Consider the following 27276-nt stretch of genomic DNA (forward strand, 5'->3'; position numbering starts at 1 on the left):
CTCATCAGTTGTTGTCATCGTCCAAGCCTCTGCACCATATAGCAGGACGGGTATTATGAGTGACTTATAGAGTTTGGTTTTTGTTTGTCGAGAGAGGAATTTGCTTCTCAATTGCCTACTCAGTCCGAAGTAGCAGTAAGTATAATTACTATCAAGTAAATGTGAGAGATAATTAAATGAATTAAAGAAAATATAATTGATAATTATTCATTCTAACTAAGGACTTTCTTTTGGTGTTCAAAACTTAGTTTATAAATGGTAAAAAACAGTGCTAAAGTCAAGATATCTTGCTGTGCCAATACTTTTGTTCATCACTGTATATTTATATCGGTTTTTTTTTAGAAAAACAAAATAAGGACTTATCGAGGTAAACACAGAGACATGTGTCAAACATAGATATGTTATATCTCAATAAACGCCTGAGATTTTCCTTGTCTGGTTTGTTCTAGAGCTTCTCAGCCAGTGAGCGTGTTCTCCAAACGGCCAGTGGTCATGTAAGCCTGAAAATTCTATTCCTGGACCTATCACTTATCATATTTGTGCCATACCTACTAAGTTATCTTTCAGTTGGTTATTGATCTCCATCTGCACTGTGCTATTCGTTTATAGTGAGTACAAAGCTTTGATTTGATCGTTCCTTGCGGACATGGTGTTAACACCGCTTCATATTCATATCATTAATTTACTGGGTTATTTTTGAGCAAATACCTTTGGTGCAGATGTTCCAATTTTACATTCACCTCCATGTGGAGATTTCTTGGTATTTGATATCATTTTTTTTTGAGGGAACTGGACAGTTTGTAGTCCTCCTTGTTTATTAAACCTTAAAACCTTCCGCATAATTTTTTGCATATGTTCGTAAAAGTGGGGATCACGTGAGTGGTTTTAACAAGTAAAATGGCTTAATTCGAGTGTAACCGAACAACTACTTAGCAATTGGAGGTTGTATATTGATTGACTTACCAATCTTTCGCTCTGTTAATGAAAAGTGATTTTTTCGATTTATTTATTTATTATTTTATGTTACATGTTATGGTAGTTCTTTTACATTCTTACATCTAAATCCAATTCGATTTATATTTTTCTCGAAACTTTTTCGTTTTGCTTCAATTTTCATAATTTGGCTTTCTAATTTAACATTTGCTTATATTTATTTTAAGACTTTGGTACATTCCTATACTCCTATACTGCTATACTGCTTAATTTGCTTGATTGCAATTAATGTATATATTCAATTTTAAATATACTTATATAACGATAATTTGTGACTTTTTTCTAAAATTTGAAAACAATGCATTTATTTGCGATTTTTACGAGTTGTATACACACATTTTTTCTATATTTGGTTTTACTATTTTCCCGCTTAATACTGGTTGCTGAAACATACTTTCGATCACTACCTTACCATAATTTATAAGTAATACCATATACAGTTCTTTGAAGTACGTGTCTAAAACTATTCTTTACTAAAATACTTCTAAGGAAAATTTATTCGTTTGCATTATTTTTGAAAATAATTTTGAGATTTCCACATTAACAAATACATTTTAAGCTACCATAAGCACTTAAAGAATATATTGTTTGCTTCTTTGCGCCCCTACTTTTGTGTACATATGTACACATGTGGTCTCTAAAATAGGCACCTAGATTTTATTGATCGAATTCATTATTATGCTGAACCTAACGTAAAATGTCAAGTTGAAAATAGTGTAATTAACAAAAATAAATATTAATGTCTTAATGGATGGGACGTGCGCGACACTGTACAGCTGAGGAACGAACACTTGTTCCTAATCTTCACACGCAAAACAAAAAAACAAAACATGCAAATACAGTGTTAAATTACTGGGAAGGTCGAAAATTTTGGTTGTGATTGCCATGAAGCCCCAAAAATTACAAGATGAAGGTATTGGCATTAAAAATAACCTCATCTACTACCGACAATTTAATTGTGACTCTTGCCAAGAGGGATAGCGGCATTTGTACTGATTAAAAAAAAAATTTTTTTTCAGATCACCCAAAGTGTTGGAATCGTGCCAGGAAGGGCGCACCCTTATTTTCAACCCCCGCCACGCCACCACGCCGCAATTAATCTTCTTTTTTTTTTTCTTTATTTTTTTTTTGTATTCTTAAAATATCTGATAAAAAATTGGATAGTAAAAATATTCTTAGTTTTTTTTTTATTGGACTTTAAAAAATGCCGTTAAATAGCACTTCTAGACTAGAATATCCCCTTAATTAATATCAGCGAGTTCAGAGATGATGATTTTGATGTGAGAAATGAAGAACGTTGAAGACCTCCACAAAAGTTTGTAGAACTATAAGCATTACGGAGGCTGCTATATATATTTCTGGCCTAGGCAACACTAAGTGTTGCCAGGTGCAATCTGACATTACCATTGGAAAGTTTGACATTTTTTAGCATAACATCACTCAGAACGTTTTGTCATTTAATCGCGAATTGTTTTATTTACAGGGAATTAAAAAAGTCATCTCGGCCAAAAAATGGAATTAACTCGTGAACATTTTCGTGCGATCATTTTTCACAACTCTCGACGTGGATTATCACGGATGAAGATGATACTTTCAAGTCAAAAACAAATGGCAGCCAAGAAATTTTGATTCAAAGATACGAAAGAAAATCATAGTTGTCTGATTGGTTTGCTTCAAAGACAATCATTTCTATTGGCATGGTTTTCACAAATTGCCAGAAAGGCTTATGCAAGATAACGACCCAAAAGATTAATCAAAGCTAGTAAAGGATTGGTTTCGTAAAGACAACATTAACGTCATGGATTGGCCAGCCAATCGCCTGCCATGAACCCCATTTTAAATATTTGAGGAAATCTGCCGTAGGATGAAATTTAATAATTTATAAAAAAAAAAATTAAACCTCTTAATTGTTTAAAAAAAATCGCTTATTTAGCTTTAGAATTGGTGGTACCTATTTTAGTGACCACATGTGTATGTACTGTTGAATACCAGGCAATAATTCAAGTTTTTTCAGCAGTGACACTGCTACGTCCCACTATTAATTCCTTCCAATGTGTTCTTTAAAACAAAAAAAAAAGTTTAATGATAGATATTTTATAAAACAATGAAGTTCTGACAATCCATTTATATTGACAATATTCGTTACTTACGGCACAAACAACTTGTGTTAGAATAACAAAATATTAATTATGCCGTAGCTGCCCGAAGCAAAATGTATTTTATTAATATTTGAAATAGCCACCTAATATCATATTCTTTAACTTTCGAGCTACCGAATAAATAGTATCGACAATACCTCAAATAAAAAATTACGAAATCTCGTTTTTAAGGTTTCCATATTGGAATTGCAACGAAATATCGAATTAAAGTATATTTTTATTTCTGCAAGGAGGGAGAGAACGAAATCAGTTTGCGCTCTGAATCTGACGACTGGATTCAAATAGAAGTCGCATTCGCTATTGGAGAAGGGCAGGAAATATTTGTATTGTCATGCTATGCATTCAGAAGATCGGTTTTTAGACATGACTTCCATGGGTCTCCAGTAAAAATCGAAATCGCGAATTAGGTTATGTATCTTTATTTGAGACACTTGTCATGTTAATATTTATGTGCCCTAGTAATAACTCGATTTCTACTGCATTGTGTTTGTTTGGAAAATGCGGAGAACACCTTGTCTAATTTGTGCAAAATAAGACAAGAACAGCAACAGTGGCGAAGCTATAACCCAACTGGCACTGCAATAACAAAGATACAAACTTAAATGGAGCATCAACAAGAGAGGATAAGCAAAACCAACCTACAACTCATCAGCTACGATTTTATCGTTCTTCCTAAGAAAACGGTAACTAAATAAAGCGCAAAAACTAGGAAACGATTGGATTGAAGTTTGGCAAGAACAAGTTTTAGCTTGATAGCTTGAGCTATTCTAATAAATTGCTGTTTTAGCATATAGGGAGGCTGATGAAAGCCGCCACCAAAAAAAATTAAATAACTTTTTTTCTATTTAATGAATCCGGTTAATTTTTTTTTTTATTTTGCAGATTGACTTTTACATTTAACAAAAATGGATAACTGGGACACTGAAACTAGAATTTGGATTGTCGGCCGCTATCACGCACTGGAGTCCGTAATTTCGGTTCAAAGAGAGTATAGGCGCACGTTTGGCGGCAATCCTCCGAGCAGATGGACCATAATGAGACTTGTAAACAATTTTGCCGAGCAAGGGACAGTCAACAGAAGACCTTGCCATCGAAACACTTCAGTTCGAACGGCTGCTGCCATACACCGAGGAGTACAATATATTATTGCGGCTCTGGTGCGGTTGCTAGAGTTCCACGGACAGGATTTTCATTATTAATCGCTTTCGATCACCCATTTAAACAAAAAACATAAACTTTTTTAAACTAAAAGTAAACAAAGGTTTCAACGGTGATTCAGGGGTGAGTACTCGCGCCTAAAAAATCCATTATGGAGATGATCTGTGATAATCTATTCACAAGATGCGTTTCATATGGTACTGTTGCAAGCGTGTCCAAAGCAAACAGTTCAGTAAAAGTCTTTTTCTTGTTCGAGAACGATATGTAACCATTTCAGATGGATATTTTATTGATGCAAATTGCGATATATTGCAAGGTGTGGAAAAAGTTTGAACATTTTATTGTAATCATTCTGTAAGTGGGAACATTGTTTGGATTATTTTATTGGCACTTAATTATTTTTTTATATTTAATAGGTTTAGGTAGAATTGCAGCTATAGTCATTTGACTTATACCCAAATCTTACATATGAATATGTGGAGCAAAGGCGGTCATTAAACATGGACTCATTCAGTGTAACATCAACAACCTTTGTAACGTGAGCGATACCCTCACAAACTTTTTCGAAAAAGTTTCTTAGTCGTTTAAATCGGATATTTTCACTTTTGACCATCCTATTTCTATAGGAGAAAAATATTTATGTAAAGAAAGAACACCACTGCAAAGAAAGAATTAGAAAAAAATAAACAAGCATTTTTAATCTTGTATACAAAGAAAAAGCGAAAACTGCGCCCATCAGTCCATGGTAATTAACAGGGAGGCTCCATCCAAATTCCGTATATGGAACAAACATGTTAGTATAAATGTTAAATGATAAATAATGTACTTAGTTCAAGATAACTTTTAATTGACTTAAACACTGAGTATATGCAGATAAATGCAGTGCTAAGTTCCGACTATCAGTCACATATCACACATCTTAGCCGTACAATACAGTTTTAATGACTATTCAAGGAGTATTTTAAAGTAATGTAGTTTACGCGTTTTTTTTCCTTCAAAGCACAATATATAAATGTAATTGATTACAATAGACATTAAAGGACCGACTTTGAAAGAAAATTTACAGCAGTTAGATACGTCGTCGTTATCAGTTGAACTATAAAAGTATGGTAAATTCATTATTTTTAATAGGATTGACAATTTTTGTTTACATCCATGTAAAAATCTATATTTTTACGAATATATTCGCACATCTCTTCGACATGTTTATGGATAAAATGTAGGATAATTCTAATTATCATATGACTTTATTTCGATAACATACGGAACAAATCATTTTATGAAATAATAAAATTACAGGCTATTTCTGTTGACATTAGAGACGAGCAATGGTTTTGTGGGCATGAAAGTAATGACACGTTACCGAAAGGCAGGTAAGTAATTGAAACTGGGTTCAAGAGGTTAGATGTGTAAGTATTAAATGTTTACATTTACAAATGTTAAAAAAGAGGAGAGAAAATAGAGTTTACTTAGAATGCAATACATAAGTCTTATAGACCTAGATTTGTTCGAACAAATAACGTTTGCATCAGAAGTGAACAATACGACTATCTGTGTACCGTTTTTGAACAAATTGTCATTTATTTTTGCGGAAAAACTATCACCATTAGATCAATGGAGAACGGAGATTTCTGAATAGTACAACAGCATTTGGTCGGCAGATGAAGAATTATAAAAAATATTTTTTTTTTCGAGATTTCACACTACGTGGGCTACATAAAAAAGGTGCCTTGTATAGTAATAGAACTTTAATAATGTAGATAATGGCAAAATATCAGCTGTGTCTTAAAGAAAGAAGTCTGTCAAGATAGTTTGTTTCTTTCTCTTCACTTGAACAAGGATATTCATACATTTTGTTATTGTAAACAGAGTGTAGAAATAAAGAGTTTCATTTTTAGATCAAATAGACAATCATATATTTGGAGGACACGTGGACACTAAATAAAAAGTGACCACCAGCATTCAGTCTTGAAGAAGGATCAGTAATAGGTTGACCCTGGTATTGGAAACATGGATCAGCATGTGGCATTCACAAAAGTAATTCAATTCAAAGAACAAAAATTATTGTTGAAAGAGAAATAATCAGGGCAAAGTTCTTAAACGTAATATTTACATTGTTATAACAGCATGAAAAGTTTGTTTATAATCTATAAATAACAAATGAATATTTGGAATCACTTTCAAATTCAAATATATTTACTGTTTTTGTTAATTTGTTGATGTTTTCTCTAATGAAGACTGTGTCAAAAATATTATATTCGGATTCATCGCACCAAAATATCAGAGCGAAATGCTCCCAAGGTTAAGGCATCACTGTAAAGTGTCAGCTGAGAATATCTAAAATAATTGCGCCAGCCGGAAGTATCACATTATTAATGCTTCCAAATGGCATGCTTTAAGCAATATACATTTGCTAATTTATACTTTTTTGGCATTCACATACACTATTTTCCTGTGGCTTTATCAAGACATATTATACAATTTTTACTTTAGAAAGGATATTCAAAATACTGCTCCCATTTTTAAGCATTGATCGCATACATACATATATGATTTATCGATTATTTAAGAAACAATTTTTGCAAAATATTCAAAAATCGCTCTTGTTCATTGAACAAAATAAAATCTGTAGGTAGTGGAATAGAAGTTTTCTTGCGTCATTTAAATCTACGAGTATATATATATAAATAATTATGCGAATTTCGTTCCCATTGGAATGTGAACCGCTAGCAATGTGATCATCCCCAAATGTTTTCCTATCGTATCGGAACATAATTATATGCTAATTTTATTATTTTTTTTTTTTTTTGTAATTTTTTATTTTATACATGTAAATATTGAATACAAGCAGATTTGACTTAGCTTATTGTATGAATATCTGCTCAACGAAAACTATTTTCCTGTCTTAATTGTTAGTTAATTGAAGCGCACAATTAATGAACGTTTTTCTATACATAAGAATACATTAAATTTCGGCATTAAATTTTTGGTATCTCTTAATTGTATAATTATATATTGTGTTTTCTATAACAACATTTTAACTTATTATATACGTTATGTCGAAAGGCTTGCCATACGTTTTTTTCATTTAGCCTTATTTTGCAACATACTGATGAAACGTGCGAAGAGTAAAAAGAAGATTTAACAATATATTCTTTCCTGTATCTATTTCTTTTATGAAATACTCAAAAAGTTTTTATTCCAGTATTTTCAAGAGCTTTTGACTTTTCTTTACTTGTAATTGTGTAAGTATCTACTGCAAGGTTATCTTAATTTTACTTCCAATACATTTCAAAGATACTGTGTGTTCTATACATGTGTGTATTATTTGAATACTTACTTAGATTTACCCGCTGTGCAGATATTACATTTAATGTTCGTACTGTCGTTTACATACTTCCAACTTTTTGATTTGCCAAATCCAAAAGCCGTTTTCCTTATATACGTGTATTTGTGTGTGCGTATATGTATTTTCTGGTGCGTTTGGGTTTTGGTAATTCTTTATTTAAAGAAAATGTGTTAAATCTCATTCATTGACATCCTCTTCGGATGACGAGCTAGCTGGGATTGTAGAAAACCATGGCTCACGATTGTTATTTTTGACTGGACTAGAATCATTAACGAAGAAAAAAACATACAAACAAATAGATTATATAAAAGCTTATAAGACATATACTATATATTATATAAAATATATTTATTTATAACGAACAGCCGCTGTCTACACGATGCTTCGGTTTTCTGAAGCAGTCTCTATAAATTTTTATAAAAATTTATTTGCAAAGATATATATTGTAGTCTAGAATATACTTACGCATTCTTCTTGGGGTTCGTTGGTAGCGTGTGCGAAATTCGATAATACGACTGCTCCTGCTCCTCTTTGTTGTCGTCCATCGATTTGCGCTGTAGTGTCATTGTCTCTTGTGGTATTGCCCCCACTTCTTCAGCATTTAAATAATATTTGGCACTCTGCGCAATTTTACAATTTTCGCACTCGCTTAAGTAATCATCATCCAAACTAGTGTCGTTTGGCAAAAAATGCTCCTTTGGATTTTGGCAATTCTTCGAAGTGGTACAGACTGGTAAATGTTTGGCAGAAGACAGAACACCACCATCAGATATGATGGAATTGAATTGCGTTGTTGCATTAGCCGTTGCGGTTGGTTTGACATGTGAACTAGTGGACTGTTGGGGATAGACGGGCATATTGCATTGGGATACCGACGATATCGACGCAGCTGCTGTTGTGATTCCAGAAGCTGTACTATGTTTTATGGTGCTGCTGCCAATATTGCTATTACAATTGTTGGTAGCATTAACGTCTTGCTGTTTTTTGGCACGCAAAATCTTTGGCAATGTTGTGCTACGACCGTTTGAACTGCTACTCTTCGACGTGGACATTGCTGTGGGTTCATGTTTGCTATTTGTTGAATTGCTGTGACTTAAGGCGTATACACAGCTGTTGTTATTCTCAAATAAATCGACTTCGCCGCCACTAACTGGTATGCTGATCACTGAAGGCACCTTGCTAACTACACTGGCTATGGTGCTATTCAACGATACTTTGCCGCTTATATATTTTGGCAGTGTGTATGTCACATGATTATTTTGCAGTGGATAAAATGTGCTTGAATTGATTTTACTTGACTTTTCAGAAGAATGCGTTTGTGAACCTACAGTATTGTTGCCAGAACTAGTTCCGCAACCACTACTGGTACTTGTACTCACACCTCCAAAATTGTTTGCTAACCCCGGCGAAAGCGGCAGAGTGAGCGAAAGCGGAGAGTTCTTGCTGCAACTGCTGGTGCCGCCGTTGCCATTTATTGGTTCATGGATAGTTTGGTGCTCCTTGCGGCTCACATGTGCTGCGGCCGATGTGGATGGTTTGCTGAGAGTGTATACCGTTTGCACGGTTGTGTAACTCGAACAGGTGGTGGCAGTGGTGGTGGGGTTGGGTATAGTAACAGCAGCACATGAAATCTCTGTTGCTGTGGTCGTTATACTATGATTGTTGTTGGTTGTAGATTTTAAATTCGTTAGAGATTTGTGTAGTTTCGGTGGTAATATAGGATTTGTTTCGTTGGTTCGTTGTTGTTGATGGTAATTCTGCTGCTGCTGTTGTGAATTGCGATTGCTGAAATTTTGTGGATGGGGAAAATTCAAGTATGCGTCGCCCTAATAAGATTAAATAATAAAAAATACTAATTTATTCCCATTTATGTAGCATGCGTAATATGCATACACAGGATTGATTTCAGTCGGCAAATATTTGTACACATATTAGGCAAAGAATCTTAAATTACTACCTGCTTTAAAATGATATCAATATTGATATCGAAGTTCAATTTATGAAATTGAACAGAAAAAAGTCAATTAATTCTTTTAACACATAATATTATAAACGCAATATAATTATATATCTTTTTCTATATATACATATATAAAATAGGTGTCATATTTGTCCAGGTAAACTACTGATCCGATTTTAGTACAATTTAGTACACTGTGTTCCACACACAGACATACTACTATCAGGAAAGGACCCTCGCTGAATTCCAATTGTATATCCCATACACTGACCGATATTCTCCGTCAAAACCAACTATAAAGCTTGTTATGCCAATTTACTGGTTTTCGATTATTCGCGTTTTGTGGGCGTGACAGTGGTCCAACTATTATGATGTTAAGGAATATGTGACGGACAGACTTAAACGTGTCTCTTATCACTTATGATATAGGTATACATAACCATACAAATTTCAATTAGTTTTGCGTATTAAATATATATATTAATTTTCATTAGGAATTACTTATTCGCCTGATCTATCACTCACCTTTCCGTTCAAGTAAATTGTAGCAGCGCTATTCTCCAACTGGTGTGAGCTACTATTGCTGCTGGCACGCCCACTACTGGCACTGCGTGCTCGTTCACGGTCGCGCTCCCGTTCACCAATGGATCGTTTATGTACACGCCCCAAAACTATAGGCATACTCTCGTCGTGGGTCTGTGAAGGTAACACAACAACACTGTGCGCATGATGAGAATGGTGGGAATGGTGGGCTGCATGATGATGATGACTACTTATGGTTGTTCCTAGATCTGCAGCTGAGCTATCACCGACTTGCTTAGAAATTGTAGCAATTTTCGTATCATAACTGCAAATGGATGTAGCATTAATGTTGCTATTGTTATTATTGGTGAGCGTTGACGTATTAGTGCTGGTGCTAGTGGTATGCATTGTGCGCTTCAAGGAGCTGCCCACCCCGAAACTGTTGACGTCGTTCGTTGACGATTGTAGAAGACTATTAGAGGATTTGACTCGTTGCGGATAACACAATGTAGTAACAGTGTTGGAACGCCCGTTGCTGCTGCTGCCATGTGATGTAACTAGCGATGTTTGAGATGTCGCTGTTGATTGGCAAGCTGCGTTCAATTTGCTACTTAGGGCCGAAAGAAGAGCACTGTTACTGGGACATTGTGCGACATTGCTCAGTTGCGTGGCTGCCATATATGACATGGGCACGTGCTGCACTGGGCACTGACAGGTGGGTTTTTTGGTAGAAGTTACAGCCGACACAGTACTGCTCGCTCCACCACGTGAACTATTTTCTGATTTGCTTTTATTTATGCCATAGGCTTCTTTGTCACTCAGCGGATCGGTAAGAGCAAAGTATCGTGGTATAGTACGATGATAACGGCGTGAGGATGAGGGTGTTTTGCTGTTTTGACTACTACTATTATTGGTGCTGTTGTTACTTTTCAATGTTTGTGTATGCGCATTTGTCGGCAGTGTATGTGATCCAGAGACTGCGCTTATTGCTGTTTGTGTGACTGAATCGCTGGTATTATTAGAAATTGTGGCGATTTCCCCGCTCATCAGTGGCAACACATCCATACTGGGTGTGGAAATTGCCCCCGTCATTTGAGACCCAGTATATTGCGTTGACGTGGGTACGGTAGCAACACTGAGCAGCTCCATTTCACGGTCACCCCCGCCGACACCGCTCCCATTCGGCAATGAGTGATACCCAACGGTGTTACCGCTAATTTCCACATCAGCAATTGTAACAAAATGTTGCAGCATATCTTGCGTAACATGAGTGGCTTGAACTGGCAGTGTACGTTGGGAGCGACGCTGCTGTGATCCGCCCACAGTCGACCCCACGGTCGATGACGAAGTCAATGCAGTACTGGCGCTGATATTCAGATGACAATTTTTATAGCTACACTCGTTACTGTTCGACGTAGAACCAATTGAGGATGACATAGTCTGCTGTAAAGCTTGGCAAGCGACGTTAGCACCAGTAAGTTGGTGGTGATGTTGCTGCTGTTGCTGCAGGTGGAGAGATTTGTTTATTCCCATCATTTGCGTTGATTGACTGAGGGGCTGATGAGCACCCACACCACTTGAGAGAGTCTGTACACAAATTGAATTGCTGGGCGGTGCGGCAGTCAGGTGGAGACGGCCCCCACTACTATTGCCTATGTGAGTTGTATTCATTAATTGTGGCTGCTGTTGTAACGATTGATGACTAAGTGGTTCCTGTAAAACATTGCCACCACTTTCGTGTTGCACACTGAAATTTGTAATAATCCATATAGAAATTAACTTCGATACTTAATTTAAAAAACGAAAGTTTTATACTTTTAACTAATAAATTCATACGTTCAAATGTGTAACATAAACGTGTTTGAATCATTCAAAATGAAAAAGTTAAACAAAACCATTTTGAAATCTAACAACTAAACTTCATAATATTAATGTGCTCAGATTTTGTTCTATTCACACAATCTGGCAATTTCCTTCAAAGTTTTAAAAAGTTTTTTTTTTTTGTAAAGGTACCGAATTTTTTGAATGTAATGCACGAAAACATGACTTATGACAAGTTTTTAGACATAATAATACATACGTAAATACATAAATAATTTAGAGTCCAAAAACATTTATATTTCCAGTAATTTTTGTTTTTACTTATTTTAAAAATGTTTTCTCGGTTGTACTCGTGTTCTGAGAACTGTATAGAAGAAACATAAACCAAATAAAAATAAAAAATTAAAATATATGAATAAAATAAATAATGTTACCAAAATTTTATGTGTAACCATCTAAAGTACATAGATTTTATTATTTTTTCAATAACAACCGTTCCTTAATTCCTGTAAGCGCTTACCTATATGGCGGTTGATGATTTTCACCCGTAGCAATTGTCGTCACATTGCCGCCGCTATTGATATTGATGTTAATTAGATTGGTGGTGCTTTGCGTTATTTGGTTGTGAGATTGTTGATGATGTTGCTGTTGCGGTTGTGCCGTAGACGCCAACGCACCGACATGATGATGCAATGCTTGCGTCGTGTTAGGCATTCCGGCGAGCGAAGTAGTACAGTTTCCACCACTACCACTGTGTGATGTAGTTGGTTGATGCATATGTATCGCATGTTGCTGCACTAAAGTTTGTTGTTGCTGCTGTTGCATGTTGCGACGCATTTCAGCACTTAATTCGACCGGTGTAACAGTAGCATTAAGGCCCATAGCTCGGTGCGCTGTCGTCGCCACACTAACGGTGCACTGTGCGCTTAGGGCTTCTGCTTGCGATATGGCGACAGCCTCTTCGTATGGAGGTGGCGCCTCCCCACGTGGAAAGTAAGCACCCGCTGGCTTCCATAGTGGATAGTGTGAAGCGCCACCACCATAGGAATAATCCATGCCGCTCATGTTACCTTCCATGTAACCCATATTACCGGCAATATAACTGTAACGAGCAATAACAATTTTGAATTAATTTTATTTTCTGATGAATCAAAGTATTGTTTTGTGTGCTTGTTTGATCGTATATATACTTACCCTATACTACCAACAATACTGCGCTGATCCTCGACATTCTGTCGACTTTCACGTGCACGTATCTTACGCTGTCTCAGACGATTTACCAAAAAGAAGAGCAACGATAAAGAAAGTGTAGCAGTAATGCCACTAGCCACCAGTCAAATACCGAAATCAGTACTACCATCCGTGAATTGATCATCAAGACAGATCACCTCGCAGCAACTGTTGCCATTGCCTACTTGAAAAGATTTGCATTTGCTAAATGCTTCACATAATACCATTTTACAGGCCTTCGGTAGACCGTTTTCACACACACAGAGGCGACATGTATCTGGCCCCGGCATAAAATGCATCCCCGTTTCGTACATTTTTCCATTGTAATCACGACAATGGGCACCGGGAATGGCTGCATTGGCTGAAATTACACCTGCAGTATAAATAAGATAAATTAATAAACTCAAGATATTAACGCATAAGTGATAACTGACGATGCTTTTCTGCTGCTTATTTCTATATGAATAACGTTGGCAATTCTCGAAACATAAAACTACACCTCAAGAAAAGTTCCCCATATCAATGAAATAATTACAATCAATATTTTTCTTTAATTAATGGGTGTGGCCATTCCGCGTGCGCTCTATGGTATACTAACAGTCTGATACAATTTTTATAATTGCTTTATTAAAGATTTCCGTTGTTTTTAATTAAGAGTAATAGGCAAAATGCAAATGATAAAATGTAAGACTATTACAGCTAAATATTATATAAATAATCACGGCAATAACATTATGTTATACAGACATATTTCTAATAACAATTTCACATAAAATATTAATAATATTGTAAAAAAAACTTAAAAAATTCTAATTTGATTAAAATACACAAGTAAATTTTATTTTGAGGTCAACAACTGTTAGTTACGTTTAAGAAAACTCAATATTAATAAAAGAAGCTAAAGTATCATAGAAGATCCCAAATATCAGAATATGCTTCAGTATACTATTAGAATTTCTGTATAACATTCCGTGGCTGCTTAGTTAATTTTAACTAAAATGTACAGGAAGGTATAATGTAGTATATTTCCGTAAAAATTTTAACAACACCGTAATAGAAGAATTGTAAAACATGTCTATGTATTCCGGTGGATAAATGTTAAACAAAGACTATATACTGTGTAAATGTATCGCCTTTGTCCAAAACAAAATCAATCAAACTAATTATTAGTTGGTTTTATTTTGGCTAACTATTGAACTTTTTGGATTTTAGTGCATCTGAGTATGTTCTGCTAACTTTTACTGATAATTACGCATGTCTGATATATGTAATAATTGAATTCAAATTCTTTGCTTTTATTTATAAAAAAAAATATAATTATTATCGTTCCTGAGAACTATTAAATTATGTGTACAAATCTAGGTACTCATATCCAAAAAGTTAGATAGTTTTGTTCCAGACAAAATCGATAATTTTAAATAATTAATAAAAAAAATATATATATAACTAAAATAACAAGGATATGTAAAACAACATGTGTTTTCGTATTTGCATACACATATCTATAAACAAAATTAAAGTTTTATTTTTAATACTCACAGAAAAATTATTTTCTAGCAGACACAAAGAAGTAAGAATTTGCAATACCACCATTGACACGGCATTTTTGCGACTAATCGAAATAAATATAGATGCAATTTGTGGTAGCTTAATGTCCATTGGACAAATATGACTAACAGTCAGTCGGTAGCTTCTTCGTCTACACGAAGTTGAAAACCACCTATTGCAGTTAGCAACAATTTTTTTGCGGCCACTTTTTTCCCATTATCTATTTATGTCCATAGCTTTCTTTATGCTCTTAGTTGATTTGAAAACTTCCATCACTGAATACACTTTGCACATACTTATTTGTTAGATCCTGAAGGACATGTAAGTATGTGTATGTTTAGTGCCCTTATTTACAAATTCAAAACAGGAAGCCAAAAGAAAACAAGGAGACAGCAATACATGAAACCAGAATATTATCACAACAACATACGTCATTTACTTTACTTCACTGCACTTACGACAGTATGCACTTTCAGAAATATATGTAATTGCATTGAATATACATTGAAGCTTATTTTCGGCGGAAGTTACTAATGCACTCCAACAAACGCCCAAAAGTCAATTTTCACGAATAGATGCAATCGTTGTATGCATTGCTTTGTAGACTAACCACCTGCAATTGGCAGTTTCACTTTGAGCACCCATTCGTTTTTGCTCCTGATGCACTTCGTGTATAAATGAATAGGCACAAACGAAAGCACACGACAGGCTCAAGAATTGGGAGCTAAACAAGACGAAGCTGAGCACCAAAGAAGCGAACACATAGGCGAAGATGAACACAAAGCACAATTGGAAAAAAGGATGAGAACAGCTCGGCACTGCGCGTCGACTGAGAAAAGGGTGTCCCATAAATTTGGGACTCCGTTGACGTTGGCCATGGACCATTCGTTCGTTTGTTGGTGTTGATTGCAACGTATTGAGAAAACTTGAACAGCTGAATATTATGCGATGAAATGCAATTGACACAATTAAAACTATTTGAAAGCGATTGGCCCTATACATAGATTTACTTATTTTTTTAATAAATATATTTAAGAAACATATACATATAATATATATATAAATTTCTATTAGGCTTTTCATATTAATTTTTTTGCAGATGTAGAATATGAACTTATTTAGTTGATGTGGTATACCATTTTCATTATTACCTTGAATGAAATTAAATACAAGCACAGTAAAAGCAAACATTATCTCACACCTTACACAATTTACTTGAATTTTTAAATATTTTAGATCTATTATCAATTAATCAGTGTTCTTAAATTTTAAGTTAAAGCACAAAAATATTTTTCTTGTCCTATTTTTTATCACACTCGCCCCGAATATTTCCTTTCACCAACTGCACTCAGAATACAGCGACAATATACAAGCGTTGCCACGCGTAAGTGGTTAAGAAATAACAAGAATATTTTTTAATTGATAGATATTGTAATTAAAACAAGTCCTTCCAGAAAATTAGAGTCCAACCATTTGAGAATTACTATTAATTTTTTATAATATAACGAAAATTTATTGATTTGTGAAGAAACCCAGAAAAATTACTGATAAAAGCATAAAAATATGGCAACAATATTCAAACGTTCTGATTGGATAAAACAATTGCAAAACTAAGCAAATGCACCATGAACAGTTTAGAGGACAGTGGAAAATTGTGCTTTAATTTAAATAATTTTATATACATATGTATATCCGGTGAAAGTTTCAACATAATTCGAAATAAGTTACAGTGAAATTTCTCATTACGGGCAGTCCCATAGTCGGCCACTCCTCATAGCTGGACAAATTTCATGGACACAAAGTTTTCATTATTATTTTATACAAAAGCAATTCCCATAATCGGACATACATAAGTACGTTCCAATAACCAGACGGATATTTCGTATTCAAATCTGTCAAGAAAATTGTGTACAATTTATAGTTCCCGCTTTTTTAAATTCTTATTAATTTTTGCTGTCTTGGGCAAGTTTTTTTAAGAAGAAAGCTAAGTGGGCTAATTTTCATTCATCCACTCCAGTCTGACATTGGTTCGCACTTATTAGTTCAGTAGAAATATATGTAGTTCTGAGCTGCATCTTCTGACTCTAATAATACTTTTTAAACACACATTTTTGACAAAAAAAAACACTGCAACGGTCGGTGTTCGGTTATGTGGAATTTCTCTGTAATGTATGTACATATATACATACATTTACATATATATGTATGCGCATATATTTATGTGTATGTACTCTGGAAAATTTACTATTTAATGACAAATAAGAGAAATCAGTTAACGTTTTTCTCGGATAGACTTCTCATTCATACATACTTGTACTCATTCATAGAATTGCATGAACAGCAGCATGTATACAACCGTTAATGATTTGTTAAATTCGATTCGCCGTATGCAACAACAATTTGGCGTCACGGGTGGTCGAGTCGCCAAACCAGAACGATTAGGGGCAAACGGAACGAAGTTAATCTTTGGGTAATTTAATTTAATCGTTCCTTCCAAATAGATAAATATTATATTATCTACGCGGTAAAAGTTTTCAGGTACACTCTTACCGATTCAATTATTTATAAATACATGCAAATATTCGTAGGTTACTTTTAATGTACTCAAGTCGGATGTTGATGAATGAATAAGAATACCTTCAAAGTGGAAGTGGGCTGAAATTGGACAGCAAAATTCAATACAATAAACATAAAAATATTACACTGAATCGAATTAATTCAGAAAGAACAATAAAATATATTTATTTTTTCTTTTAACTTATATAATAACGTGATTTTCAGATTAACTTACACTCTTTTTATAAGCCTGCGCTTTTATCGATAACGGTGTTAGCATGCAAACTTGTTGACAATTCAAGCTTAATTGGGAGGGCTTTTATGTTAAGTTGAGTACGCTAAGCTAGCTAAGCTAAACTTATTATATGTATATGAAAAATAGTATATTTATATATGTATGTAGAGACATATGTATGTACCGGTTAGTATATTTAGTTTGTTATAATTATATTATTCTATCTATAGAAAACAAAGACGGTGATAAAGTAAAACGATATCGCTTATTTTAACTTCATAGGAATGGAGATTTTTCAGTTATTTATTATTGATATTTGAGGTAGTTTTAAGTATAAATTGCAGACACTTATTCACGTCAGAAATGCATTAGTACGTTTCCCGATACTTACTGGGGGCCAAACACTGTTAAAACCGGGTGTAGCGCTCAGGCCGAATCACGCAACACACGTCCTTATGTACATACATACATATGTGCAAAGGTTTGTGTTTTCAAATAAGCACAACCACGATAATTTGGTGCAGTTAATTCAAATGTGAATGCATAATTGTTGTTGTCCGCATAGGTGTAACTAGTAATGGTTGTTATTGTTAGTGAAGTTAAAAAAACGATTTGCTAGCCATTATTTACAAGGAGCCACGAACACGAAGCGACTTAAAATATACCGCAAACAGAAAAGTTGCGAAACACCTGTCAGTCACAGTCAGTAAAGTACTTAAAACACATGCATTATTCTCAGTTGGCGGAGTTTCGACATTCCCAAAAAAATCTGAGAAGTATCCTTTTGCATTCAAGCATGAAAATTTACCTAAACGCAGAGGCACAATGACTTCAAAAGTGACAAATGTCTCAGCATCCCAAGCCACTGCGTTAAAGGGCATTATACGCAACAGTAGTTATGTCATACCAGGATTATACGACCTTAGCGTGGAGGATACCAATTGGGTGTTGACGTCGTCGTTCATCATTTTCACAATGCAAACTGGTAAGTTTGAAGCTAAGATTTAGATAAAAGTGTGTTCTTCGAAGCAAGTTTCCAGATTTCGGTAAAACTTTTTTCATAGATCCGCTAACTAGAAATCTTAAAACGTTAAGATTCAATTTATTGACAAAATGTACCGTAAAAAACGTTAAACTTAACAGTTCGAGGCAGTTTCCTTTTAGTCATCCCAAAAACTCCCAACTATTTTTCGGAAGTTCCGCTGGAATTCAGCAAGTTATGGCAAGTTTGACTCTTATGACTTTAGATGAGAAGGATGTTACATCACAAATAAGATATGCACAGACTCTTTTGAGGTGAATTCAACTTAAAAACTTTATTTTTAATTCCTCCTGCATATTATTTACAAGAGAGCAAAACTCAAATATAACGAACAAAGAACTTGTGAATCGAATAAGGCCTAATACTATTGAAGAATATATTTATAAAATCTAAAAGGATATACATATGTACACCTATAAATATAAATTAGGTGTCACGTTGGTCCGGGATAAACTCCTAAGCTACTGAAGCAATTTGGTAAAAATTAAAACACTCTGGCTTAGTTTAATCAATTTAATATACTATTCAATATACATAGTTTATATCTCAATTATATTACCAGTCTGAGCAATTCATAAATATGAAATACTTATATTTGTTAGCATAGGCACGTCTTCGAAATTAAAAAATTTTTGTTTTCCGTCCGTTTTCGACGCTATTCGTAATTCATATTTAATGTATGCTATAGTCACAGCAACGCGTGGCCGAATCTACTAGGATTATATATTTTTTAAATTTTTTTCATATCTCTCATAGGGTTTGGCATGCTTGAGTCGGGTTGTGTGTCGATTAAAAATGAGGTCAACATCATGATGAAGAACGTCATTGATATTGTACTTGGCGGCTTTACCTACTGGCTCTTCGGTTATGGCATGAGTTACGGCCGTGGACCACTTTCGAATCCATTCATAGCCGTTGGAGATTTTCTACTGGATCCACCTGTGGGTGATCCCTTAATGGGGCAAATTTTTGCTGCATTTTTATTTCAGTTGTCCTTTGCTACGACAGCAACAACGATTGTAAGTGGCGCCATGGCAGAAAGGTACCTTGAAATAATCAAATTTAATTTTTACGTTTCGTATAGCACATCGTACATATATGTATACTATAAATATATTTCCTTATAGAATTATTAAGTAACTCATAATATTCCAAATATGTAGTATTTTTACATAAAAGCAAGAATATGGGTCATACCATGCCGGAAAAAATTGAAGTTTGGTTGGTTATATTCACAAAAGCAAAACAAAATCGGACAATATCTTCCTCTAGGCTCAGTTGAAGAATCTAAAATTATGCTCTTAATAACGAATATACCGATCCCTACTATACCCATTGTAATTATTTCCGTGCTCTGGTGAGGGTCAAGATATCGCTAAGGTTTTTATTTTTAAAATGATTGTATTGTTGTATCAATCTCTCTTAAACCAAATTACCTGTATCCTTGCGGTGAACTTTATGCAGTATACAGTGTTTGTCCGGAAAATAATAGGACTGAATTTTCTCTGCCGGAACTGTACTTCGCAGCGAGCGCGCTTTGACTGGACTCGGTAGAGGCCGTTCCTATCTAACGAATGAGCGGCTGGTCAGTTGGTCAGCGTTCGTTAGAGCAAAGTGAAACTCCGTAAATCTGCGAGAGAGACGTTTGATATGTTCAAGCAGGCTTACAACCCTTTAGCAAGAAGTGGTGTGTTTCAATGGCACCAGGCCTTTTTGGAGGGCCGGGAAGAGGTCGCTGATAAATGAGCTAATCCAAAGGCATCGTCCACCATGAATTTGTTCCTCCTAGACAAACCATCAACGCCAAGATTTACCTGGAAGTCCTCAAACGAAAGGTTACTCAGGCAAAAACATCGAAGCCGATCCCAATGCCTCCGCAGCCGCTCTAAAGCCCAGATGTGGCCTCGCCGGACTTTTTTTATTTCCTTGCCGGTAAAGGCTGGTGAAAGGCAAGCAATTTGAAACGACGGAAGGGATTCAAGCAGCATGCATCTCGGCTCTCAAATCTATTCCGGAGAATGTCTTCCGTGACGCCTTCAATGCTTGGAAATCGCCTTGGCAGCAATGCATTGACCCTTTTTTAAAGTTTTTAAAGAATTGTAACGATTGGTTCAATAACTTTTTTTAAATTGACTCAGTCATATTCCTTTCCGGACAAACTTGTAGAAGGGAGAACCTTAATGAAATCTTATTGAATAGTGACGTTTCCTTGAGTATAGTGTAATTTGAATCAAACACATCCTCGCATAATATATGTTAGAATGAGGATGGATATTTCCCGTATAACCCCCTTTTGAATTCCAATCAATCTTATAAAGTATACCGTGCGTTCATATAAAATATTTGTTTGGTTGTGCTTGACCTCTAACTTGCCTAATAATAAGTGTATGCGCTTTTATTCAACTTTAGATGCAATTTCAAAGCGTACTGTATATTTTCGTTATTAAATACTGCTGTCTACTGTATACCCGCCGGTTGGGTGTGGGGTGAACATGGCTTCCTCAATAATCTTGGAGCTGTTGATATAGCGGGAAGTGGACCCGTACATTTAATTGGTAAGTATGATTAACCCCTGTACACTACTATATATTATATTGTTATTGAAGCATCTAAAGCTAACAAGAGATCAATGGTAGTGAACCTAACCGAGACTACCATATGGGGTATTATGATCTCCAATGCTGGAGAATATAAAAGTTTTCTTTTTATGTATAGTAATGGTAACCTCTCGGCTGACAGTGTCTAACCTTCGACGTGGAAAAACTGTATTACATCCACTTTTGATATAATACACATCGAGTCGTTTTCAATCTAATATTTTTTCAATTGAATGCTGGAGGATGTTTATTGAAAGTCACCTATACTGACAGAATTTCTTCTGCTATTAGGAGGTGCAGCCGCATTTGCATCTGCTGCTATGTTGGGTCCACGTTTGGGTCGCTACGCAGACGGCTACGATCCTCTGCCACTTGGTAATCCTGTGAACGCATGCATGGGTCTATTTGTGCTCTGGTGGGGATGGCTAGCTTTTAATTCCGGCAGTACATATGGTGTAAGTGGTGCCAAATGGCAATACGCTGCACGTGCTGCTGTCATGACTATGATGGGTTCATTTGGTGGTGGTATCATAAGTTGCGCGTAAGTTGTGAATTGTAGTATTTTGTGATTAATTTATTTAACAAAATTATCATTTTATCAAAGATACTCGCTTTGGCGTCATGATGGTCGTATGGACATTATTGACCTTATTAACGGTGTACTCGGGTCACTGGTCTCAATTACGGCTGGGTGTTTTCTATATCGTGCTTGGGAGGCACTAGTCATTGGGATGTTGGGTGCCTTACTTTGCGTTGTCGCAATGCCGTTGTTCGACCGGTTAGGAGTCGACGACCCAGTAGGTGCAAGCTCTGTTCACGGAGTTTGTGGCATTTGGGGTGTTATCGCGGTTGGACTTTTCGCTGACAATCCTGTACCGTTAGAGACAACGAAGGGACGTTCAGGACTGTTTAAAGGTGGCGGTTGGTACTTGGTTGGCATACAGACTTTGTCGGCACTATGCCTTGCCTGCTGGGGCATATGTTCAACGTTTCTACTACTGTATATTATCAACAAATTTATACCATTACGCATGGATCCAAATGAAGAGTTGCTCGGCGCTGATTTAATGGAACACCGAATTCGCCACTCACAAATCGGTTTGTCTCGTGCCATTTCCGCATTAGCACCGATTAAGGTGAACCTCAAAGAAGTCGCCGGAATTCAGCCAATTGGTCTAAATCCAGGTCATGAGAAGAGCATTGAACAGCTACGCGCTGCCGAAGATAAATTATTAGAATGGCAGCGATATCTTGAACAAATGGGACCACATTTACCCAAGCATGTGCAAGAGCAATTTGCCACAGAGGAGCACAATATACTCAAACAGATTCATACATCGCCCGATCGTAAGGCGCAAACGGTTGGCAATACTTTTAGTAACAAATTAAAAACGGTATATATCAAGAAAGACCCGGATCGTAATGTGCATACTCAAATTACTCCCGCGTTTTACAATCCGAACATTAAAGAATTACCAGTGATTTCAACGAAACAAATTGACAAGGATATCAATTTTGCATGGATTGATTAAATAGAGCACACCCTAAATGTATTTAAGGAATTTCGTGCAATAAAGAAGATATTTATAAAATTATTATTGTTTTTCCAATGGTAGGCCCGCGTAAACTTAGTTAAAAAATGTCTCTTGATGTTCTTAGGAGCCGGTCCCGCTTCAAGAAGGGGACTACGAAGCACTACGAAAACACTCTAGCAGAAACTGTTTAGAGAAGAGTTCCTTAAGTCTTACTGTGTAGGTGTTCGATCGGAGACATGAGGAGGCATTCCGTTATAGTCCGGAATACACTGTTCTGACAAGTCTTTTATTGGTGCGGCGTAGTTAAGTACCGACCGGCCGATTGCCTTATATATTGCCAACAACGTTTGTCTTTCCCCCCATGCTACTAGCTGGCGACTTTATTCCGACTGTACTTTGGCAAAAATCGCAGTCGTGTGAGGAGTGAAAGAGCATAGGCTGTCATGTCTAAAATCTTGGGTTTATTAACAGTAGGAATTTTAACGTAATCGACTGCAATATTAAGGTAAACTCTGTACTTATTTTTCCAGTTTGTGAATATGGCCGCTTTCGATTTAGTGAGGGATAGTGTTAGGCTCTCTGCAGCGAAGAAGCGAGAAAGGTCGGGGAGATAGCCGCGTACTTTGAACACATGTCACCTAATTAATTGCCCGACTTCGTTATCGTGCAATCATCAGCGGGCAGAGGACACCACCTTGCGGTAGCCCCCTATAATGCTTCTTAATTTAGAATTTTCATCTCGAAACAGTGCGGATACAGTGCCCGCCTCTCATGTAGTTCATAGTCCACATCTTCAACCCTGTAAGAAATGTGGATTGAGTCCAACGCCACGAAGATCGTTCTCACAGGGTGGCTTCTGGTTGAGACTATGAACTATGACTCTAAGAGCTGAGGTGGTGCTGTTCACTTTGTAGAAGCCATGCCGGTGATCCGCTACTCACTTGGTGAGTGAAGGTCGGAAGTAGCAAGGCCTGAAGTGACTTCAATATTGGGGGAAAGAAGAGTTATCAGATTACTTTCGCGATAGGTGTTTAGTGAGCGGGCCCTTTCGGTTACCCACTGCAGTAAAGACGGAATTACGACTGTACCGCCTTCGTAAAGCTTGAAAATCAAAAAACCCAACCAATTACGTCAATTACGTAACCTTTTGGAAAACATTTATGATTAAAATACGTTTCTGTGGATAAATAATACAATCTTTACATATATATTGAAACATTCGCTTTATTTAGAATTGTTGCTCATATATTTTTGTGTTTGCATAATATTGTTTCGACTAATTGTTTAGTCAACTTCCTCGATGGTTGGTCCAGCACCTGCACCAGCGCCACCAGCACCAGGAGCACCACCAGCTCCTGGGAAACCACCAGGCATGCCACCGGGCATTCCCCCAGGAGCACCACCGGCTCCCTGGTATAACTTGGTGATGATCGGATTGCATACAGATTCCAATTCCTTTTGCCGGTGTTCATATTCCTCTTTCTCAGCCAACTGGTTGGCATCTAACCACTTGATGGTTTCGTTGCACTTATCCAAAATAGTAGTGCGATCCGATTCGGAGATCTTAGTTTTCATGTTCTCTTCATCTAAAGTGGCCTTCATGTTGAAGCAGTAAGATTCCAACGAGTTCTTGGCAGCAATTGTTTCCTTTTGCTTCTCATCTTCGGAACGGTATTTTTCAGCTTCGTTCACCATACGCTCAATGTCTTCCTTCGACAAACGACCCTTGTCGTTGGTGATTGTTATCTTGTTTTCCTTGTTAGTGGAACGTTCCAGAGCAGTTACATTCAAGATACCGTTGGCGTCAATATCAAAGGTCACTTCAATTTGTGGGACACCGCGTGGTGCTGGTGGAATTCCAGAAAGTTCAAATTTGCCAAGCAAATTGTTGTCCTTTGTCATGGCACGTTCGCCTTCATAAACTTGAATCAACACACCAGGTTGGTTGTCAGAGTAAGTGGTGAATGTTTGAGTCTGTTTCGTTGGAATGGTTGTGTTACGCTTGATCAACACGCTCATCACACCGCCAGCTGTTTCAATACCCAACGATAGGGGAGTAACATCGAGAAGCAACAGATCTTGCACTTCTTGTGACTTGTCACCATGCAAGATAGCAGCTTGTACCGCAGCACCGTAAGCAACAGCCTCATCGGGGTTGATCGACTTGTTCAACTCTTTGCCATTGAACAAATCTTGCAACAAACGCTGCACTTTGGGAATACGGGTCGAACCACCAACCAATACAATATCGTGAATAGCAGACTTGTCCAATTTGGCGTCACGCAAAGCCTTCTCTACGGGGTCCATGGTGCTACGGAACAAGTCGGCGTTTAATTCCTCGAAACGGGCGCGAGTGATGGAGGTATAGAAATCGACACCTTCGAACAAAGAGTCAATTTCAATACTGGCCTGAGTAGAAGAAGATAATGTTCGCTTTGCACGTTCGCATGCGGTACGTAGACGGCGTAGAGCTCGCTTATTGGTGGTAAGATCCTTCTTATGCTTGCGCTTGAATTCCTGAACGAAATGGGTGACGAGACGATTATCGAAATCTTCACCACCCAAGTGTGTGTCACCGGCGGTTGACTTAACTTCAAAGATACCATCATCGATTGAGAGAATGGACACATCGAAAGTGCCACCACCCAAATCGAAAATCAACACATTGCGTTCACCAACAGCCTTTTTGTCCAAACCGTAGGCAATAGCAGCCGCAGTTGGCTCGTTAATAATACGCAATACGTTCAAACCAGCAATGGTACCGGCATCTTTGGTGGCTTGACGTTGAGAATCGTTGAAGTAAGCAGGCACGGTGATAACAGCATTGGTAACTGTCTTGCCCAAATAAGCCTCAGCGGTTTCCTTCATTTTAGTCAACACCATAGATGAGATTTCTTCAGGGAAGAAAGTCTTTTTCTCATCCTTGTAGGAGACACTGATCTTTGGTTTGCCGTCAACATTGACCACTTCGAAAGGCCAATGTTTCATATCTGATTGCACGTTAGCATCATCGAATTTACGACCGATCAAACGTTTGGCATCGAAAATGGTGTTTGTGGGGTTCATGGCAACCTGATTCTTGGCAGCATCACCAATCAGACGCTCTGTCTCGGTGAAGGCAACATATGATGGGGTGGTGCGATTACCCTGGTCATTGGCTATAATTTCAACCTTGCCATGTTGGAATACACCCACGCAAGAGTAGGTAGTACCCAAATCAATACCAACAGCAGGAGCTTTAGACATCTAAAATGAAAAAGGTAAATATATCATCAGTTCTTTGCACAAACGCACTTCATCTCTTAACTGTTTACACATAAAATACTGAAAATTAATTTTAAAAGTGTACATATTACATACACGTAACATCCCTTAATAGTTTTTATTACAAAGCTATGAAAACGCGAAATAATTAATTGTGAAACTATATAAATTAAAAATTTTAAGACAAGTCATTTATAAACAAAAAAAATTTAATATATGTATAAAAAAAATATTAAACTAAATTTTTTTTGTGCTAAAAACAGTATATATTTTGGATATTAAAAATAAAGGAGCATTTCCAACCGATAAAAAAACACGCTTACAACGACAATCAGTCATGAAACCTCACATAACTAATAAAAGTATAAAAATTCGAAGACTAATAGCGGGATTCTATAACCAGTCTCCAATTGAGACATTTTGAGGTAAAATCTCAATATGTGACCAGTTACTATTCACTAAACAGTCTTGAGCGTTAGTCACAAAATATTGCCTCAAATTTGAGACCTGGTCAGTGAGCAGGTCACAAACCCAAAAAGAACTCTTGTCTGCCATTTTGAATATACTGAATAGAATCACATCATACATATTAATCGATTGTCGTTTTTTATATTTTGTAGGCAACTCAAACCCGAAAAGGTTAAAAATAAATCAGTTTAACATAAATTTCGTAAATATTAGGACACAAACTCAACATATTTATTGATAATTATGTTTTTTGACTATGTTATAGAAAGTATAATATTTGTTACCGACATATTTATTTTCATTCAAGTTTAAAAACATCTCTGAATTATTAAATGTAATAGATTTTGTGACTGTCACTTACAGAATAGCAAAATCGTCTCAAGTCTCAAAAATTGTCTCTAATTTAAAATCTCAAATTTAGAGACTTGAGACTATATCACAGTTCAGAAACGCACGGTAAGTAGACTCACGCCATGTACATATGTACAGTGGCTCCAAGCCAAAGTCGGACACCGTAGAGAAAAATATTCTTTGCTAAAAATATTTGAACCAAAGCAGTTAGAAAAAAAGGTAAAATATTTTTTCAATTACTTACAGTGGACCAATGAAGTTTACATACACCCTTTATTCTTAACTAAAACATTTTCGCACATACATTTTCTAGTCTCATTCGACTGATTTTTTTTGCTAAATAGATAAATAAACATTCGTGCATTGTGATGCATTATCTTAATCCCGTTAAATTTACCCCTATGCTTGGCATTGTCGCTGCGAAAGAGAAAAACCCCAAAAAACGCATCAAGAAAGTTTACATACACACAGTACAGCCTAATTTGTTT

General features: G+C 36.3%; 3 protein-coding genes across 3 annotated transcripts in view; 1 reads left to right on the top strand and 2 right to left on the bottom strand.

Annotated features, from left to right (window-relative positions):
• Nucleotides 1-4162: 4162 nt before the first annotated feature.
• On the bottom strand, nt 4163-16067 carry LOC108974424. Its single transcript, XM_018942250.1, is given in 6 exon segments — nt 4163-7918; nt 8125-9485; nt 10145-11888; nt 12483-13064; nt 13157-13565; nt 15892-16067. Coding segments are annotated over 6 exon segments (4218 nt in total). The 5' UTR covers nt 15932-16067; the 3' UTR covers nt 4163-7836.
• A 2171-nt stretch (nt 16068-18238) lies between these two features.
• LOC108974336 (putative ammonium transporter 2) lies at nt 18239-22765 on the top strand. Its single transcript, XM_018942083.1, has 5 exons — nt 18239-18516; nt 19330-19615; nt 20983-21128; nt 21462-21711; nt 21775-22765. The coding sequence occupies exons 1-5, from the start codon at nt 18357-18359 to the stop codon at nt 22700-22702; spliced, it is 1770 nt and encodes a 589-aa protein (XP_018797628.1). The 5' UTR covers nt 18239-18356; the 3' UTR covers nt 22703-22765.
• A 1146-nt stretch (nt 22766-23911) lies between these two features.
• Nucleotides 23912-27276, bottom strand: part of LOC108974335 (heat shock 70 kDa protein cognate 4) — a 5675-nt gene continuing 2310 nt past the window's right edge. Inside the window, exon 2 of the mRNA XM_018942082.1 lies at nt 23912-25951. Within this exon, the coding sequence (XP_018797627.1) occupies nt 23990-25951 (1962 nt within the window). The 3' untranslated portion in view covers nt 23912-23989. The remainder of the gene's footprint in view (nt 25952-27276) is intronic.

Source organism: Bactrocera latifrons, unplaced genomic scaffold (assembly GCF_001853355.1).
Source record: "Bactrocera latifrons isolate USDA-ARS-PBARC rearing strain unplaced genomic scaffold, ASM185335v1 scaffold_55, whole genome shotgun sequence".
Lineage (NCBI taxonomy): Eukaryota > Metazoa > Arthropoda > Insecta > Diptera > Tephritidae > Bactrocera > Bactrocera latifrons.

Coding starts and splice junctions, on each gene's coding strand:
- LOC108974336 (XM_018942083.1), top strand. CDS start 18,357: ATGACTTCAAAAGTGACAAATGTCTCAGCATCCCAAGCCACTGCGTTA. Junction 19,616..20,982: donor AGTGGCGCCATGGCAGAAAG/GTACCTTGAAAT, acceptor ATTCAACTTTAG/ATGCAATTTCAAAGCGTACT. Junction 21,712..21,774: donor GGTGGTATCATAAGTTGCGC/GTAAGTTGTGAA, acceptor ATTTTATCAAAG/ATACTCGCTTTGGCGTCATG.